General features: G+C 40.8%; 1 protein-coding gene across 2 annotated transcripts in view; it reads left to right on the plus strand.

The window, feature by feature from the left end:
• The window catches only part of ttc7b (tetratricopeptide repeat domain 7B), a 470,264-nt gene that overhangs the window by 336,100 nt on the left and 112,634 nt on the right, over positions 1–21,530 (plus strand). For both annotated transcript variants that reach the window (XM_072272880.1, XM_072272891.1), the window contains exon 19: positions 20,066–20,268. In XM_072272880.1, coding sequence (XP_072128981.1) covers positions 20,066–20,268 — 203 coding nt within the window. The remainder of the gene's footprint in view (positions 1–20,065; positions 20,269–21,530) is intronic.

Consider the following 21,530-nt stretch of genomic DNA (forward strand, 5'->3'; position numbering starts at 1 on the left):
ACTTGTTGTGCATTCAGAGATGCTCTTCTGCACATGACTATGGTCACATGTGTTTATTTGAGTTACTGTCGCCTTCTAGTCAGCTTGAACCAGTCTGACTATTCTCCTCTGACCTCTCTCATTAACAAAGCGTTTTTGCCCACAGAACTGCCGCTCACTGGATGCTTTTTTGTTTTTCGCATCATTCTGTATAAACTCTAAAGGCTGCTGTGCGTGAAAATCCGAGGAGATCAGCAGTTTTTGAGAAACTCAAACCACTCCATCTGACCCCAACAATCATTCTACAGTCAAAGTCATTTAGATCACATTTCTAACTAACTTCTGCTCTTATTTCTAACTGTACATTGTACAAGTGGCCACCAAGTTTATATTTATTGTGTTTTTGTTGTTTTTTTATTGTGTTCTTTATGCATATTGTATGTATAAATAAGTGTGTTGTATTAGATCCAGAGTAACAATCATTTCATTCTCTGTACACGTAATTACCGAAGAATGACAATAAACAATCTTGAAAGAGAAAAGAATATAGAGGCCTATGCTGTTAGAACAACACTGGGGTTGGGCAGATGGGTTCAAGCATTGAGCCATGAGAAACTGAGGTATATGGAAACTTCTCACAGAGGATAGTGAATCTCTGGAATTCTCTCCCCCAGAGGCTAGTGGAACTGGAGATAATTAAACATAGGTTAGAGACTTTACTGGGAATGGTGGGGAACTGACATAGAAGAGATGAAGCATGTGGCAGAATAGCCATGCATATACTGATTGGTGGGCAGAGTTGAGGGGCCAATTTCTACTCTAATTTTCTTATTATTCATAAGAGCATGTTTTATTTAGACATGTAATACATTTCCTTGGTCACCTATGTACATCTCTTCTCTCTTGCCTTGGTAGTTCCTCTTATTCCAATATAATACTGATACATCTGATTTTAGCTTTTCCCTCTCAAACTTCAGAGGTAATTTTATCGTATTATGATCACTGCTCCTAAGGGATCCTTTACCTTAAGGTCCCTAATCAAATCTGGTTCATTGCACACTTATGAGTTAATGCACCAATGTATTTTGCACCATAGAAGGAACATTAAGGATAAAGTAAACTGTGATAGAGAATCAGAATCAGGTTTATTACCGCTGACAATATGTCATGAAATTTGTTGTTTTGTGGCAGCGGTACAGTGCGATGCATAAAATATACAATAAATTAAAATAAGAAAAAATATGTATATATAATAGTGCAAAAAGAGAACAAAATAGTGAGGTAGTGTTCAGGGGTTGATTCGTTGTCTGTTCGGAAATTTAATGGCGGAGGAGAAGAAGCCATTCCTAAGATGTTGAGTGTGTGCCTCCAGGCTCCTCCTTGATGGTAGCAATGGGAGCATGTCCTGGCTGATGGATCTGCTTGTTTCAGGCATCACCTTTTGAAGGTGTCCTCAATGCTGGGAAGGCTAGTGATCATGATGGAGCTAGCTGGGTTTACAACTTATTGTAACTTTTTCCGATCCTCTGCATTGACCCCTCCATACCAGACAGTGATTTATCTGTAGAAATTTGCTAGCGTCTTTGGTGACACAACAACTCTCCTCAGACTCATAATGAAATATATGAATTAATTCAACTCGAGTACCATGGATTGCTTAAATCTATTGAACGACAATGTACTTGGATGTTCATTTCAGTGGAGAGACTCTTCACACAGTGATATTTTATTTTAACATATATTTGCTGACCTTTTCCAGAGATGTTCATCTCTCTCGTCTCTCCACTCATTCCTTAATGACAAGGAGGATGACTGCAGTATCTCCTGGGCCAATGCCACATTGTAGGAAGAACAGCTTGCACATTGTGTTACTAATGTTTTAATCCCTTCCCTGCAACAGCGCCAGCGCCCCAGCACTCAAGTGAAACTTTCCCCCTCTTAGCCAGACTCACAGTCTTTGAAGAAGCATTTATCAATACAGACTTGTTCAAAGTTTAACACTTAACATTTATCACCTGTACGTCAAAACCTACAGTGTGATGCTTTGTTTGCGTTAACAACCAACACGGTTTAGGATGTGCTTAGGGCAACCCACAAGTGTCACCACACATTCTGGTGCCAACATGGCATGCCCACGATGTTCAGTTGAACAACACAAACAGCAAAAACATCATCAGCAAAACAAGCTCCTTCCCCATCTTCCCACCTACGCGCGCGCGCAAACACACACCCCCTCCAGGCCAGTCCCTCCAAGATCTCATACTCACAGACATCAGGCCTCTGACACCCCCACCCCATCCCCCTAACCCAGACTCACAGATCTCCATTCTCTGGACAAGCCGAACCAAAAGCTTCAACCTCTGAACTAGCCAACTTTGGTCTTCAACCATCAGTTCTAATGATGTTTACAAAGTAGAGAGTCGTAATCTTGCTCATCCTTGGAGCCTAAACAACAGAAAGGAAAGAAAGACAGGCATCCTTTTAGACTGGAATGCCTCAAAGGTATTTGCAACCAATGATAATTTTAATGTAATTGCTGTTACAACACAAGGTAGCTACTTTGCATGCAGCAAGGTTCCACAAACAGAAATGAGATAATTTGTTTTTTTAAAGAATGTTGGTTGGCTGGGACAGGCCATTTGAAACGGCAGTTGGGTTTTGTTTCATATGCATGGGACATGAACGACAACAGAGTAGTATGATTAAGCATTTTTTCAATGAAATGTTCCGTTACTGTACACACTGGGCAACCTACAGTACAAGAGCGATGAACTAGGCCCATCAAGATGAAGTTAGGCACACTCGGAAGCCTGCACCCAAAAGAGAGTGCCTCATCCGTAGGATACCCAATCGATTCACCATGTGATCAATTGGCCACATGCGCAATTGCATATTCTCACAATCGGTCTGATACAGTTCAGGTCTCACTCGATTTAATCCTTCAATCCAGAAAGCACAATTGCACTTACATAGAACATACAACCCTCCAGCACAATAAAGGCCCTACAGCCCACGATGTTGTGCCAACCTTTTAATCTATTCCAAGATCAATCTAACTCATCTCTCCCACATAACCCTCCATTTTTCCATCATTCATGTGCTTATCTAAGAGCTTCTTAAATGCCCCTATTGTATCTGCCTCTTCCACCACCCCGGCAACATATTTAATGCACCCACCACTCTCTGTGTAGAAAACCTGCCTCTGACATCCCCTCCTCTATAATTTCCTCCAGTGACCTTAAAATTATGCCCCCTTGTGTTAGCTATTTCCACCTGGGAAAAAGACATTGGCTGTCCAATCCATTTATGCCTTTTATATGCCTCTATCAAGTCACCTCTCCTCCATGCTGAAGAGAAAAGCCCTAGTTCACTCAATCTTTCCTCATAATACATGCTCTCGAATCCAGGCAGCATCCTAGTAAATCTCTACGTCCTCTCTAAAAGTTTCAAATCCTTTCTATAATAAGATGACCAGAATTGAATACAATACTTTGTGTGTTCTAACTGTAGTTTTATAGAGCTGCAACATTACCTCGTGGCTCTTGAACTCAATCCTTCAACTAATGAAGGCCAACACACCATATCCTTAAGCAACACACATAAAAGTTGCTGGTGAACGCAGCAGGCCAGGCAGCATATCCTTGTTAGCCACCATATCAGCTTTCGCACTGCTACATGAGTATAAGCCTAGCTTTCTGTACTCAAGCCTGGGGTCAAAAGGGTAATAAGAAGGCATTTAGTCAGGGCACTTCATTAGTCAGGACACAAAGAATAGAAGTTGTGATGTTATATTACAGTTGTACAAAGCATTGGTGAGGCTTCATTTCCATTATTGTGTATGGCTTAGCTCACCCTGTTCACCCTACTGTGGGAAGCTAGAAAGGAATCAAAAATGTTTTATATTGCCAGGACTCAGGGACTGGGTCCTAGAGAGAATTTGGTCAACCTGGAATTGATTCCTTGGGATGAAGGACTAAGGTGTAAATCATGGGGAGGTATAGATAAGGTGAATGTACGCAGTCCTGTTCTCAGGGTAGGGGAGTCTAAAACTGGAGGAATAATGTTTAAGGTGAAAAGACAAAGATTTATAAGGGATCTGAGGTCTTTATACAAATGCTGGTGCCTACGTGGAACAAGCTGCCAGCGTAAGTGCTTGAGGCTGGTACAATAACATGTAAAAGATGTAAAAGACTCAGGAAAAGCTTAGGGGATATGGGTCAAACGAATGGAACAAGCTTAGATAAGCATCTTGATCAGCATGGATGAGTTGGACCGAGGACTTTCCATGCTGTATGACTCGATGACGCTAAACCTCGTGAATAGGGCTTAAGCCCACAATCATCTGACCTGAAGGTAGACAACCAAGTACTGCTTAAATAGAGTGCAGAGATATGATCTATGGAAAATAGTCTGAGTACACAGCAATTTAAGCATCTTTAGGGAGAGGGAGAGAGAGAATATTCTGATGAAATGGGCCTCAACTCTGAAAGGTCCACTGTTGACAAAGTCCAAATGCTTAATTACACCTCTGAATATTTCCAACATTTTCAGTTTTTATGCCTAATTTTCAGCATTATCGCATTCAGCTTTGCCACCTGTTTTTCAATAATCTCAACCAAATTCAAACAAAAACAATTGTTTTAAATGGAACCTTTCAGAAAAAGAGATGTTGGTTTTACTTAATTTTTGAAGCCTTTCTTGATAAATTACATTTTTCCCAGCAAAAGGTGCACAAATCCAGATGAAACTGATTAAAATGACACAATAAAGACAAAGTACCATGAGCGTATAACATTTAATCATGAGGCTTGCTGGAAGACGTTCCTTGTGACCTGAAGGTCCATTCACGGAGCATAAATCTTGCACCTATGTTTTCAGTATACTGATACTAAATGCAAAATCCTTTGAAAGGAAATATTTTTATTTTTCTTTGAGGGAATAGACTTGCTCTAGAAGTATTTATGTGACTACCTGGGTACTAGTTATTGCTGGCAGTGGTAAAGCCATGATTGTCAAAGGCAGGGAGTTCAAAAAAAACAAGAGATTCTTTAGCAACAAGCACAAGCACAGAATGTTGGAAGAATTTAGCAAATCGAGCAGCATCTATAGACAGGAATACGTAAATATTCTGGCTTCTTCCTTTCCAGACCTGATGAAGGGTCTTGGCCCAAAATGTCAACTGTTTATGACATGGAACTTAGAACAGTACAAGCCCTTCAGCCCATAATCTTGTGCTATCCTTTTAACATAATCTAAGACCAGTCTAACCCTTCACTCCCACATGGCCCTGCATTTTTCTCTCTCCTATGTCTCTATCGAAGAGTCCCTTGAATGTTACTAATGTATCTGCCTCTACCACCATCTCTGGCAGCACGTTTGACACACCCAATGCTCTCTGTGTAAGAAAGCTACCTGTGACATCCTCCATATACAGTGGATTCCAGTCAATTGGGCCATCAGTTAATCAAGACACCAATTTATTTAGGCCAGCTTTTAAAGAACAAACCTAATCCAGAAAATAGCTGTGATTCCCTTCATTTATTTTCCACACTATACCACTGAACTAGGACAGGAGACTGATACCGAAGTTTCGAACTAGCATCAATTGCATTATACACTACACCATGTTTAGAGCAGACCCTTTTTAAATAGATTAGATTAGATTAAATAATGTCAGTACATGTGTTTGTGTTCAAAAAGCAGTGATTTTTGTCACTAATAGTTGGTGAGAAATGAGCGGTAAGACAATTCTGAACTGTTTAGCTCACTGCAGTTTCAAGTATTCAGGGTTGGATGTGCCGGACATGTCAGGAATGAAAATGAGATGATTTCACTACTTCAACAAATTAAAAACTATGAATAATTTAAAGGTATTGACAATCATCTTGAATGTTATAATAAGGTTGAAGACTTGGAGATGCAATTATCATAAACATTGTATGAAGGCAGTCCATTATCTGCACCAGGTGTATGAACTGATTTTATTAATTTATACTCAATCAAAAGAACACGGCAGCGCACACCAGATTAATTCCTCTGTCAATAACTATTAGGAACTAATACACAGTTTTATAATATTGTAGTAAAATTGCTAGTATTCTAAATTGTTCTGTATTTCATTTAAATACATACTTTGTTATTTAGTTAAATGGTAGTTTGACATTTTTATACATTTTTAACTATTTCCATGAAACTTCAGCTAATTGGGCCAAAATGTACTGGTCTTGATGTGTCCCAATTAACCAGAATCCACTGCACTTTCTTCCAATAACCTTAAAGTTATAACCACAATTCTGTATACAGGTTTCACCCACCATCCGAAGGTACAGCGTTCCTATGAAACGGTTCATAAGCCAGAATGTGGTAAAGCGAAGGAGCAATTACCATTTATTTATATGGGAAAAATTTGTGAGCATTCACAGACCCAAAAAATAACCTACCAAATCATGCCAAATAACACATAAAACCTAAAATAACAGTAACATATAGTAAAAGCAGGAATGAAGTGATAAATACACAGCCTATAAAAGTAGAAATACTTTTCTACAATTATTGCCGCACTATTCTCCGTAGCAAAAATCTCACGAAAGCGCTCTTGGCAGAAACATGGTGCAAGCGCTCTTGGCAGAAACACTCTCTCCAGTAACCTTTAAGCTATGAAGCTGCCAAATCATACCAAATAACACGTAAAAATACACAGCCAATATAAAGTAGAAATAATGTATGTACCGGAATCGGGAAGACAGCGCTGAGCACACTGATGATGGTGTGTTAGACTGAGTCGTCGGAGGCTGGGGTGGAGCAGTGAACCCCAACCTCCGGGCAGCGAACCGATACTGATCCGCGGAGAATGCAGCGGTAGCCGGGACGCGCCCAGCACATCTTTAAGAAAAAAGCTGAAATAAACAAGCTAATTAATTATGTGCTGGGTGGCACCTAATTAATTAGCTTGTTTATTTTGGCTCTTTTCTTAAAGATGTGTTGGGTGCATCCTGGCTACCGCTGCATTGTGGTGGAACACTGGGGTGTCATCTCATCATCGTCTGTTACCATTAGGGCAGGCAGGTCATCTTCTTCTATGTCTGCCTGCCTCGATGTCGAAGGTCGAGGTCATCGTCTGCTGTGGCTGATGTGGAAGGCTTGAAAAACGACAGTATGCTTGACTGCTTAGCCTTGCGCATTTTTCTATCATACAGTTCTTTGTAAGCACTCAAACCATCCTGCAAATATGCCCTAAACCTATGTACCTCTTTCAAAATTAAAGTTGTACTTTTCTGCAATCATTACAGCGAAAATCTCATGCAGTTGCTTCACATTCAGTTCCTGGACGACTTCACTTTTGGTCCGTTTGCTACTGCATTCGGTTTCGATTGTTATCCTTTACTCTTCCATTTGCATCAGCTCTTCATCTATCAGTTCTTGGTCATGGGATGCCAAAACCTCTTCAACATCATCTTCGTCAGCTTCCACAAGCCAAACTCACTTTGTCCTTACTTCGTTCACCACGATCAAAACACTCAATTATGTCTAGTTTTATGCTAAGCGTAACACCCTTATGAGCTCTTTTAGGCTTTTCCAATACCTTAGAACTCATCTTGCTAACGGCTGCTCAGAGGCATGTATTTAAGCAATGCCAGCTAGAATGCAGTTCCGGGGGAGGAGCTTGGATGCACGGGGCGCATGCTGCCTTTTATCGTGCACTGCTTTTCTCGTGCGCTGCCTTTTTTCATAACAGTGAAAACACCTTCAGTTAGCGAAAACAGGTGGCTAATGTAGGTCTTTCGTAACAGCGAGGTTTCATAAAGCGAAAGTTCAAGAAGCGGGGGGCACCTGTATGTTGGAAGTATGGAGCAACACACACACAAAATTTTGGAGGGACTCTGCAGGTCAGGCAGCATCTATGGAGGGGTATAAAAAGTTGCTGTTTCATGCCAAGACCCTTCACCAGGACCCTCCTAAAGGTCTTGGCCCAAAGCTTTGACTTTTTATACCTCTTTGTAGATAGTGTAACCTTAAAATTATACCCTCTCGTATTGCCATTGCCATCCTGGGGAAAAAATTGCTGGTTTACAGCTCCTCATTCCCCTCCGTAGATGCTGCTTGACTTGCTGAGATCGTCTAGCATTTTGCATATGTTGCAGTAGCCAGTTCACGTCTCTTTTGATAGCAGTGGTCATTGCCCGGAACTTTTATGACACACGTCTGATGGTTGTCGAGGTCCTGCATCCATGTAGGACTGTTTAACTTTACAATGAGTTGATTTGCAAATGGAATTGAATAACATGAGAGAATAGGACCAATCAAATGTGACAGTGGAAAAGTGTGTATGGAACTGGAGGAGATGGCAGAGGTATTTAATGAATACTTTGCTTCAGTATTCACTATGGAAAAGGATCTTGGCAATTGTAGGGATGACTTGCAGCGGACTGAAAAGCTTGAGCATGTAGAAATTAAGGAAGAGGATGTGCTGGAGCTTTTGGAAAGCATCAAGTTGGATAAGTTACTGGGACCGGACAGAATGTACCTCAGGCTACTGTGGAAAGTGAGGGAGGAGATTGCTGAGCCTCTGGCGATGATCTTTGCATCAATCAGGACGGGAGAGGTTCCGGAGGATGGGAGGGTTGCAGATGTTGTTCCCTTATTCAAGAAAGGGAGTAGGGATAGCTCAGGAAATTATAGACCAGTGAGTCTTACTTCAGTGGTTGGTAAGTTGATGGAGAAGATCCTGAGAGGCAGGATTTATGAACATTTGGAGAGGCATAATATGATTAGGAATAGTCAGCATGGCTTTGTCAAAGGCAGGTCGTGCCTTACGAGCCTGATTGAATTTTCTGAGGATGTGACTAAACACATTGGTGAAGGTAGAGCCATAGATGTAGTGTAGGAGGATTTTAGCAAAGCATTTGATTAGGTACCCCATGCAAGGCTTATTGAGAAAGTAAGGAGGCATGGGATCCAAGGGGACCTTGCGCTGTGGACCCAGAACTGGTTTGCCCACAGAAGGCAAAGAGTGGTTGTAGTTGGGTCATATTCTGCATGGAGGCCGGTGACCAGTGGTGTGCCTCAGGGATCTGATCTGGGACCCCTACTCTTTGTGATTTTTATAAATGACCTGGATGAGGAAGTGGAAGGATGGGCTAGTAAATTTGCTGATGACACAAAGGCTGGGGGTGTTGTGAATAGTGTGGAGGACTGTCAGAGATTACAGTGGGACATTGATAGGATGCAAAACAGGGCTGAGAAGTGGCAGATGGAGTTCAACCCAGATAAGTGTGAGGTGGTTCATTTTGGTAGGTCAAATAAAATGGCAGAATATAGCATTAATGGCAAGACTCTTGGCAGTGTGGAGCATCAGAGGGATCTTGGGGTCCGAGTCCGTAAGACACTCAAAGCTGCTACGCAGGTTGACTCTGTGGTTAAGGCATCTGGTGCATTGGCCTTCGTCAATTGTGGGATTGAGTTTAAGAGCCAAGAGGTAATGTTGCAGCTATATAGGACCCTAGTTAGACCCCACTTGGAGTACTGTGCTCAGTTCTGGTTGTCTCACTACAGGAAGGATGTGGAAACCATAGAAAGGGTGCAGAGGGATTTACAAGGATGTTGCCTGGATTGGGGAGCATGCCTTACGAGAATAGGCTGAGTGAATTCGGCCTTTTCTCCTTGGAGCGATGGAGGATGAGAGGTGACCTGATAGAGGTGTACAAGATAATGAGAGGCATTGACCATGTGGATAGTCAGAGGCTTTTTCCCAGGGCTGAAATGGCTAGTACGAGAGGGTATAGTTTTAAGATGTTTTGAAATAGTTATAGAGGAGATGTCAGGGGTAATTTTTTTACGCAGAGAGTGGTGAGTGTGTGGAATGGGCTGCCAGCGGCAATGGTGGAGGCAGAAGCGATAGAGTCTTTTAAGAGACTCCTGGATGAATACATGGAGCTCAGAAAAATAGAGGGCTATGGGTAAGCCTAGGTAGTTCTAAGGTAGGGAAATGTTCGGTACAGCTTTATGGGCTGAAGTCCCTGTATTGTGCTGTAGGTTTTCTATGTTTCTGTTTCTAAAGTGCTGTCATTTGTGAACATATCCACCTGTGACAGAAAGCAAGTCATTGACAGAGGTACTGAAGATAGTTAGGCTCAGCCATGTCCTAGGGTAGAATTGAGGAGCTCTGACCATCATTCTCCACAGTATATAGAGCCAAACATGGGACCTTGTGCTTTTAGATCAATAATACACTAGGATGTGGTTACAAGCACTTTGTTACTCTTACAGAACTATAAGCCTTTTCTTATTTTAGTTGCCATATTTAGTTGCAGCTCGATAGTGTAGTAGCCATGCATCACATTACAGCACTGGCTTTCACTAATTGGGGTTCAATTCCCAATGCTGCCTGTAAGGAGTTTGTATGTTTTTCCCATGCATTTCACCCGGCGCTGCGATTTCTTCCCACATTTCAAAGGCATACAGTTAGGGCATGAGTTGCGGGCATGCTATGTTGGCATCTGAAGTGTGGCGACACTTGTGGGCTCCCCAGCACAATCCTCACTGATTTGATTGGACACAAAAGGATGCATTTCACTGTATGTCTTGATGTACATGTGACAAATCATATTAATCTTTATCTTTTTGTCAGCGTTCACTTGAAGGTATTTCATAAAGTGATATAGCACAAAAACATGCCTTTCAGTTCAATTGGTCCATGTGGATGAAGAATTCCCTTTAAGCTGGTCCCATAGCCTGCATTTAGTCCTTATCCCTCTGAGCCTTTCCTTTCCATGTATCCATCCAAGTATCTTTTAAATGTTGCTAATGTACTGTATCTGCCTCAACCACTTCCTCTAGTAGCTTATTCCCTATACTGACACCCTCTGATGAAACAGTTCGATCCCTATTAAGTTTCTTCTATTTCATGATGCCCCAGCCCGAGGAAAAAGACTGTGTTCACCATATCTCTGCCCCTTGTGAGTTTATGCACCTCTATGAGGTCATCCCTCATTCAAAGTTAAAAGTAAATGTATTATCGAAGTACATAAACGTTACCATATACTACTCTTAAGATTCATTTTCTTGTAGGTATTCGCAGTAAATACAAAGAAGCACAATAGAATCAATGAAGAACTGCATACAACAAAGACAAACAACCAATGTGCAAAGGACAAATTGTGCAAATACAAAAATGATAAACATATAGATAGGTAAATAATATTGAGAACGTGTTGTAGAGTACTTAAAAGTAAATCCATAAGTTGTGGAATCATTCTCCTGTGGTCCAATGAAAATAACCCCAATTTGCTCAATCTCCCTCCATAACCTGGCAACATCCTCTTAAATCTCCTCTGCATTATTTCCAGCTTAATGACATCTTTCCTGTAGCAGGGTGTCCAAAACTGAAAACCTTTCAGCACACATTAATGTAATCATCAAGACCCTTAATTAAAGATAAAGATTAGATTTATTTGTCACATATACATTGAAAAATACAGTGAATTGCATTGCTTGCATCAAATCAAATCAGCGAGGGTGGTGCTGGGCAGACCTCAAATGTCACCAGACTTCTGGCAACATAGCATGCCCACAATTTACTAACCTGTACGTCTTTGGAATGTGGGAGGAAGCTCACATGGTCTCGGGGAGAATGTCTCTACATACAGTGGGAATTGCACCTGATCTTACAGCAGGTGCTATAAAGTATTGTGCCAACTGTTATGCTACCTTGCTACCCTGAACTATCGAGAATCTTAAGAGGCAACCACATTGCAGTGAGGCTGGATGGTAGACTTGCTTCTTCAAAGGACATGTGAAGTTTCTTCCATCCAGTCCTGATGAAGAGTCATGGCCTGAAGCATCGACTGTTTATTCCCCTCTATAGATGCTGCCTGATTTGCTGAGTTACTCCAGCATTTTGTGTGTGTTACATTAGATCTCCAGCATCTGCAGAATCTCTTGTGTTTATCAGTGAAGCAGATGGGCTTTTATGGTAATCCAGTCATTAAATTTGCTTTTTAATTCCAGATGTACTCAATCACCTGAATTTAAATTAATACTGCCAAAGTGGGATTTGATCATAAGATCATAAGACATGGGAGCAGGATTAGGCCATTCAGCCCATCAAGTCTGCTCTGCCATTCCATCATGGCTGATCCCGGATCCCACTCAACCCCATACACCTGCCTTCTCACCACATCCTTTGATGCCCTGACTGATCAGGGAACTATCAACTTCCACCTGCAGTCTGAAGCAGAGCAATCCACAGATTTACTACTCGCTGGCTAAAAGAATTCCTCCTTACATCTGTTCTAAAGGGTTGCCCCTCATTTCTGAGGCTGTGCCCTCTAGTTCTGGGTACCCCCCCCATAGGAAACATCCTCTCCACATCCACCCTATCTAGTCCTTTCAACATTCAGTATGTTTCAATGAGATCCCCCCCCCACCATATTCTTCTAAATTCCAGTGAGTACAGGTCCAAAGCTGCCAAAAGCTTCTCATATGTTAACCCTTTCATTCCCGGAATCATCCTCGTGAACCTCCTCTAGACTCTCTCCAATGATAACACATCCTTTATGAGACATGGATTCCGAAACTGTTGACAATACTCCCAAGTGATCTTGATCTTGTACCTCTGAAGGCTGCTTTACTAGCAACTATTTCAGTAGCAAATACAGGGGTGTATAATTTTAAGGTAGTTGGAGGAAAATACAGGGGGAATGTCAGAGGTAGGTTTTGTACACAGAGAACGGTGAGTGCATATAACGGACTGCTGAGGTGATGGTATCGACTGATACACCAGAGACATTTAAGAGACTCTTCGATGGGCACATGGATGAAAGAAAAATGGAGGGCCCTGTGGGAGGGAAAGGTGAGGTTGATCTTGGAGTAGGTTAAAAGATTGGCACAACATCATGGCCTGAAGGGAATTAGATGCTCAATTTCCTCACTCTCAGACCCCAGTCAGTTGGGATTGGCAATGTCTCCTTCACAATCTCCATCAGCACAGGTGCAGCACAAGGCTGTGTGCTTAGCACCCTGCTCTACTTGTTTTACATTAATGACTGTGTAGGTGAACACAGGTCCAAGGCCATATTTACATTTGCTGACACCACTATCATAGGCTGAATTAAAGGTGGTGATGAATCAGCAAATAGGAGGGAGACTGAAAATCTGGCTGAGTGATGCCACAACAGCTTCTCGATGTTAGCAAGACCGAGGAGCTGATTTGTGACTACCAGAGGTCCATGAGCCAGTTCTCATCAGGGATCAGAGATGGAGAGGGTCAGCAACTTTAAATTCCTCAGTGTTATCATTTCAGAAGACCTGTCCTGGGCCCAGACAGTAAATGCAGTTACGAAGAAAGCATGGCAGGGCCTCTACTTCTGTCGGAGTTGGTGAAGATTATAACTTTGACTAACATCTATAGATGTGCGGTGGAGGATATATTGTCTGGCTGCATCACAGTCCGGTGTGGAAACACCAGTGCCCTTGAACGGAAAACCCTACGAAAAGTAGTGGATACAGCCCAGTCCATCATGGGTAAAGCACATCTACATGGAGCTTTGTCACAGGAAAGCAGCATCCATCATCAGAGATCCCGCCTCCCAGGACATGCTCTCCTCTCACTGCTGCCATCAGGAAGAAGGTACAGGAGCCTTGGGACTCACACCACCAGGTTTAGGACAGTAATTACCTCTCAACCATCAGGCTCCTGAACCAGAGGGGATAACTTCACTCAACTTCACTTATCCCATCTCTGAACTGTTCCCACAACCTAAGGACTCACTTTCAAGAACTTGTCATCTCATATTCTTGATATTACTTGTTTATTTATTTGATTGTTTATTTATTATTATATTTTTTTCTCAGCTCAGGCTGGTAAGACTTAAGGTACGGGCATAGCCAGGCACACTCATTCCTCAATTGCCTGGAACTTTCAGACTATTCTGGTGGTGTTTAACATTGTGGCTTGCTGAAGACTTACATAAATATTGCTGTGTAGGCCTAATTGTTTAATGTTATTTTGTAGTGACTTTGAGATGATAGCCAGTTGTAGATATTACTATTGGGACAATGTACACCCTGTTCATATTACATAGTGTTTTAATTTTCTCTTTTAATTCAGCTTATTTCTGGTGTTTTTCACTTATTGATTTCTGTATGTTATGTGTCTTTGGGATGGTTATATCTATTAAGTAAGTTGTTCTTACTTGTTTATCCTGTAATATTATATCTGGACAGTTATTATAGATTGTCCTAACCGTAATAATGGATCGGTTGTAATATAATTTGTAGGACTCTGACTTTAAAACTGGATCAGGCTTGTATTTATACTTAAGGTGTCTTTTATGAGTTTGCATTTTAAAGCAAGATTTTGATTAATCATGTTTGCCACTTAATTGTGCCTGTGTAAATAATCAGATTGAGTTAAACTGCTGCAGGATCCTGTGAAGTGCTGGATTGTTTCTGGTTTCTCTTGGCATTTTCTGCATTTATGATCGTGAATTTGTTGGTCTTTTATTATTTATTTTCGATAACTTTTTTTCTGTTGACCACCTGGTCCTGTCGCTAGGAAAAAGTTTCCAACTCTGAGCACTTCCTGATCAACATCTAATTTGCTTTTTATTATGATTATTATTTCCTTTTCTCTTTCTTTTTGTATTTGTATAGTTTGTTATCTTTTGCACAATGGTTGTCCGCCATGGTGCAGTCTTTCATTGATTCTATTATGATTTTTGGATGTATTGAGTATGGCAGTAAGAAAATAAATCTCAGGGTGGTATATGGTAACATATATGTACTTTGATAATAAATTTACTTTGAACTGTACTGTTCTATGTTCTATTTTACAAATCTCCCAGGGCCGCACTGTCAACTGTGGACCTTGTCTGTGAATTCACCCCACCCCATCCTATCCTATCATTATAGTTGCACAATTTCCAAAAGTACACTTCTTTTAATCTCACTGAATGGTAAGTGAACAGACTTGTGCCAATGGGAACTATTGAGACTGTACAAACTCATACTGAGTCCTACTGGGATACTCTTAGAACATAGAACATACAACACTGTACTGTATAAACTTATTCCATAGATCATACACTACAGGACAGCACACTATGAGACCTACGGACCATTTAACTGATTCCAAGGTCAATCTAGCCCTTCCTTCCTATATAGTTCTTAGGCCTCTGTTTTTCTTTCATCCATGTGCCTAACTAAGAGGCTTTTAAATGGTCCCTTTGTACCCGCCGCTACCACCACCTTCAGCAATGCATTCCATGCACCCACCACTCAGTGTAACAAACATACCTCTGATGTCTCCCCTAAATTTTCCTCCACTCACCTTAAACAGATGTCTTCTTCTATTGGCCCTTGCCACCCTCGGTTAAAGGTCCACTGTGTCAAGACTGTGAAAGCACAAGCAAAGACCAATTTAGAACATCATACAGGCCCTTCGGCCCATGATGTTGTGCCAACGCTTCAACCTGCTTTAACATCAATCTAACCCTTCCCTCCCACATTGCCCTTCATTTTTTCCAGCATCCATGTGCCAATCTAAGAGTCTCTTAAATGTCCCTAACATATTTGCCTCTACAACCACTCTTGGCAGCACGTTCCACGCACCCACTACTCTCTGTGTAAAGATAACTACCTCTGATATCCTCCCTTAAACTTTCCTCCAATCACCTTAAAATAATGCCCACTCATATAAGCCACTTCTGCCCTGGGATAAAGTCTCTGGCTGTCCACTCTATCTATGCATTTTATCATCCTATACACCTCTTTCAAGTCACTCCAAAGAGAAAAGCCCTAGGTTGCTCAACCTTTCCTCAATAGACACTTTGTCCTGTTCAAGCTTGAAGTAGTGCCAGGTCCCATACCAAGTGGGTTTGCTGCCTAATTCCGAGTATTATTTGTGAAACTTTTCCATTGCAACATCAGAATTTGTACTCATTTCAAAACATTTTTCTTTAAATCTTTGTTTTCACGTTGAACAGCAATGTTTAGAGCTTGGCTACCAAGCTCAACGACAGCTTCTGTCCAGCTGTTATCAGTATCTTGGAGGACCAGTCATATACTAAAAGATGAACTCTTGATTTCCCAATCTACTTTGTTGTAGCTTGTCCACTTTATTTGTTTACCTGCATTTTTTCTGGAACTGGAACATTATATTAAGAACATAGTACAGTACAAATCCTTTGGGCCATGATGTTGTGCTGACCTTTTTGCCTACTCTAAGATCAACCTAATCATTCCCTTCTACACAGTCCTCCATTTTAATTTCATCCATGTGCCCATCGAAGAGTCTCTTAAATATCCCTAATGTATCTGCCTCCACCACCACTGGCAGGGTTCTCCACGCACACACCAATTTCTGTGTAAATTACCGTACCGCTGACATTTCCCCCTATACTTCAAAGTTCAAAGTAAATTTTATTATCAGAGTACACGTATGTCACCACTTAAAACCCTGAAATTCATTTTCCTGCAGACATACTCAGCAAATCTATAGAATAGTAACTATAACAGGATCGATGAAAGATCAACCCAAGTGCAGAAGACAACAAACTATGTAAATGCAAATATAAATAAGTAGCTATAAATGACTAGAACATGAAATAACAAGATAAAGAGTTCTTAAAGTGAAATCATTGCTTGTGGGAACATCTGAATGGATGAGCAAGTGAGTATGGTTATCCCCTTTTGTTCAACAGCCTGATGGTTATGGGATAGTAACTGTTCTTGAACCTGGTGGTGTGAGACCTGAGGCTCTTGTACCTTCTAACTCATGGCAGCAACAGCGAATAAAGAGCTTGGACCCAGTGCACGCCAGGTTAATAAAGGCAAATAGTGTTGGACCAGCTGTTGAACTTTCCTCCAATCACCTTAAAATTATGCCCCCTCAAGGGGGCATAACTTTATTCAATTTTCAATGTTCTCTCTGCATCTACTGCTTTAGTCACTACATTTTGGGAGAATTTACTGGCTGAATTCCCTAAATTTCAATAGTGACTAAATTCCAATTGCAAATGATTAGGTAGCTAAGCTGCTTTCAGATATCCTGAGGTCATCAAGAGTGCTAAATAAAAGCAAGCTTTTCTCTCCCAAGCATCTTGGTAACATAATTTGTTCTTCCAAGCGAGAAGTCGTTAAACATGCATTATACTGCATTCATGCACATAGAAAATAACAATTGCATATAACATCAGAAAGGTGAAAAATTAAACTAAGCTGTAGCAGGATAAAACTGTTGATATTTACTCATGGAATAATGACACCCTGCCCTGAAGAAAAACAATGTGCACCCGTAATGTTAGTCGAGGTACCTGATTAAGTTACCCAGCACGCGCCACTTTTTAATTTGATAATAGAAAATAGTGACCCTGCTTCACTAACTAGTTGAGTGAAGGCCAGATGATCAGCCATTGTTTTTAACCCTTTATGCTCTCAATTCCTCCACTTAATTTTATTTTTGATTAGTTTACTTGAGAAGAGTGTAAGCTTGAAGAATGTATTGAAAGCAAGAACATTTTGGAAAAATGCAGTTTAAAATATAATATGCAGGATATTAGGGATGCAGACACAAAACACTTTATTCTGCATTGTTATTGCTTTACCTTGTTCTGTCTCAGTGCAATGTGTAATGTTTTGATCTGTATGAACAGTGTGCAAGACAAACTTTTCACTGTATCTTGGTACATGTGACAATAATAAACCAATTCCAATACCAAAAGACTACAGGTAGAGTCAGAAAGTACTATAGTACAGATACAGGCCTTTTGGCCTAACGAGTCTGTACCAACCTGGTCTTCTGCTAGTCCCACCTGCCTACACCCAAACCATGATCCTCCATACCTCCCTGAACCATGTACCTGACCAAACTTCTCTTAAACGTTATAATTGAACCTACCTGCTGGCAGTTGTTTCCACACTTTCCTTTCCAGTACTAATGAAGGGTCTCAGCCCAAAACGTCAGCTGTTTGATCCTCTCCATAGATGTTGCTTGACTTGTTGAGTTTTTCCACCATTTTATGTGTGTTGCTCAGGATTTCCAGCATCTTCAGAATCTCTTGTGTTTATAACCATCTCCATTGTCAACGATGTCACATATTTTAGTGTTCATCTGCAAACTTATTAATCATGCTCTGTACATTCTCATCCAATTATTAATATGATTTGCTTATGGACATAGTCAGTTATCTGTCTCTACACCCATGACTGTGTGGCTAGGCATAGCTCAAACGCCATCTATAAATTTGCTGATGAAACAACCATTGCTAGCAGAAACTCAGATGGTGACAAGAAGGCATATAGGAGCGGGATATATAAGCTAGTTAAGTGGTGGCATAGCAACGATCTTGCATTCAATGTTAGTAAGACTAAAGAGCTGATTGTGAGCTTCAGAAAGGGTATAACGAGGGAACACAAAAACAATCCTCATTGAGGGATCAGAAGTGGAGAGAGTGAGCAATTTCAAGTTCCTGGGTGTCAATAATCTCTGAGAGCCTAACCTGGACACAACATATTGATGCAGCTATAGTGAAGGCAAGACAGCAGCTATATTTCATTAGAAGTCTGAGGAAGTTTGGTTTGTCACGTAAAATACTCGGAAACTTCTACAGATGTACCGTGGAGAGCATTCTGACTGGCTGCATCACCGTCTGGTGTGGTGGGGGGGGAGGGTGTTGAAGGGCTACTGCACAGGATCAAAGGAAGTTGCAGTAAGTTGTAAAATTAGTCAGCTCCAGACTTTAGATGACTCTCCTAATGATTTATACTGCTCTTCTCATCAACACAGTAATATTGCTAACGTAAGCACCCCTAGTCTAAATGTTTGTTTTTTTTTTGTTTTCTTTTGGAAAATAGAGAATTAACACAAGTAAAGGGAAAGATTTGGGAAAGGGATAAAAAAATGAAAAAATTAAGTAAATAAGTACATAGGGATTGGATAATTATGTCTGTGGGCAGGAGCAAGCATGAACAAATTAGGATATAAACACCTACAATGGTTGATACATAGGCTTATATACAACATTTTGGACCAGTGGAAATGGTCCAGAAGGGTTATATGGAAACTATTATTACCATTTTTCTTAACAACTAATTCCATTACTTAGCCTAATAGGTTAGATTTACCACAGTACATAATTATCTATTTAAATGTTTATTTTCCTTTTATATCATCTCAATGTGTACTTAAGAATGTATAAATAATTGTAGTTTTATACATATAAAAAAATGGAAAAGGTTATATGTGTGAAAAAAGTACATGATATTTGTGAATTCCTTATCCAAATAAAAATAAAATTAAAAAAAAAATTAGTCAGCTCCATCATGGGCACTAGCCTCTGTAGCATCCAAGATATCTTCAAGGAGTGTTGCCTCAGGAAGGCAGTGTCCATCATTAAGGACCCCCCACCAATCAGGTCATGCCATCTTCTCATTTTTACCATCAGAAAAATGATTCTAATTCTGAAATCATATACTTGCACTACTGAGCATATACAAGGAGCGCTGCCACAAGAAAGCAGCATCCATTATCAAGCACCCAGACCATGCTCTCCTCTTGCTACTGCCATTAAGAAGGAGGTACTGGAGCCTTAAGTCCCACACCACCAAGTCTGGGAAAAGTTACTACACTACAACCATCAGGTTTTTGAACCAGCATGGATAATTCGCTCACTTCAACACTGAACTGATTCCACAACCTATGGACTCACTTTCAAGTGCCCTACAACTCATCTTCTCAGTATTATTTTTATCTGCACAGTTTGTCTTCTCAGTTTTCCCCAGCATTAGTTATTTATTTACTTGTTCAGTATTGTTATTTGCTTTTCTTTCTATCTGCACAGATTGTTTTCTTTTGCACACTGGTTGTTTGTCAGTCTTTGTGTGTAGTTTTTCACTGATTCTATTGTATTTCTTTGTTCTACTGTGAATGCCTGCAAGAAAATTAATCTCAGGGTTGTATACGATGACACATACATATTTTGATAAAAATTGTACTTTGAACTTTGACAAGCTCTTTTGTCTCCATCAGTGGAAGCGTGAGTAAGCCATAAAAATACACTCTTAAGTTCCAATTTATTCTGTCTTTCAGCTGAAGTATATGTTGGAGTGGGAAAACCTGCTGAAGCCACAGCATGCATCCAGGAGGCAGCTAATCTCTTCCCCACATCACACAATGTGCTGTTTATGCGTGGTCAAGTGGCAGAACTCAGAGGGAATATCGACGAAGCCAAACGGTGTTATGAAGAGGCTCTGTCCATCAGTCCCACCCACGTCAAGACAATGCAAAGACTGGTAGGTGAATTTATCCACCTGTGTGTTTCCAACTCAATGCCTCTGATGTAAACCAAACTGCAAGTGTGCTTGATGGTTATATTTGAACAATATGCAGTGATAGCATTAGTGCGATCACTCAGGTCATGTATGATGTTATCCAAAGGGGTTGTCTCCGGGATGTTAGGCTGGATTCCCTTAATGGAGAGCACTTGTGCATAATTTTGTTTAATACGGGGAGGCCGATGAGTGGGCAACCACTATGTACAGTTCTTGACTGATCGGGGTCGGTCCAGTGGCATGGACTACAAGCTGACTAGGGATCCTTCACATGCAATGTGAAGGGAGATGGCTTTTATTTAAGGCTTCTTTAACAGTTAATGGCTTCTCTGTGGCTCTAATCTTTTCCCATCCTATTTTTTGGGTGACATTAGCAGTCTCCTCAACTGTTCCATCAATTTTTTTCATCATAAATTCTTGCTTTCCTTTTACAACGGAGACAGGACTGTAGCACTACCAGTGGTGAGATGTTGTAATGGCAGAATGACATGTTTACATAGGCAATTAGTATTATAAATGTGCACCAAAGTATTTTTAGTGGATTTATGACATAAGGAGACCTGAAATAGAAATTCAATTATATCTGCATGTCTAATCCAATTATCTCCACCCCAACGATTTGAATTTTTGTTTAATATCATGAAATAATGAAGCATCACCTAGAACAGTGACCACAAAACTGTCAGATAGTTGTAGAAGTTCAGTAAATTAAAATGGATGTCCTTCAGGGAAAAAAAACTGCATTCTTATCCTTTCCCAGTTATGACCTTCTGTGTCTCCAGTCCAGCCTGGTTGATGGTTAAAAGACTTTTAAAGTCATTTAGCAAGCCCAGTGAATATACCAAACCATTAGGACTTCAAGAGAAGGTACACTACTGACACCATGCCAGGGAAAGTGAAGATGCTTTTCCAGCAATGCTGGCTTCTCGAGCAGATTTGGATTCAGCTTCAGGTTTATTTATCGCATGTACATCGAAACATTGTTTGCGTTAACAACCACCACAACCTAAGGATACACTGGAGGCAGCCCACAATTGTCACCACATATTTTGTCACCAACATAGAATGCACGCAGTCTTCAGAAGAAGGCAACAAGCAACATAACAATCATCAAAATAACAACAGCAAAAACAAGCCGTTTTCCTCCCTGACACCTTCCGTCATGTCCATGAACACAGAACAGTCCTCCAATTCCAGGGTGACCCTCCAGACTCCAGCCTTTG

This window comes from Mobula birostris, chromosome 1, assembly GCF_030028105.1.
Source record: "Mobula birostris isolate sMobBir1 chromosome 1, sMobBir1.hap1, whole genome shotgun sequence".
Lineage (NCBI taxonomy): Eukaryota > Metazoa > Chordata > Chondrichthyes > Myliobatiformes > Myliobatidae > Mobula > Mobula birostris.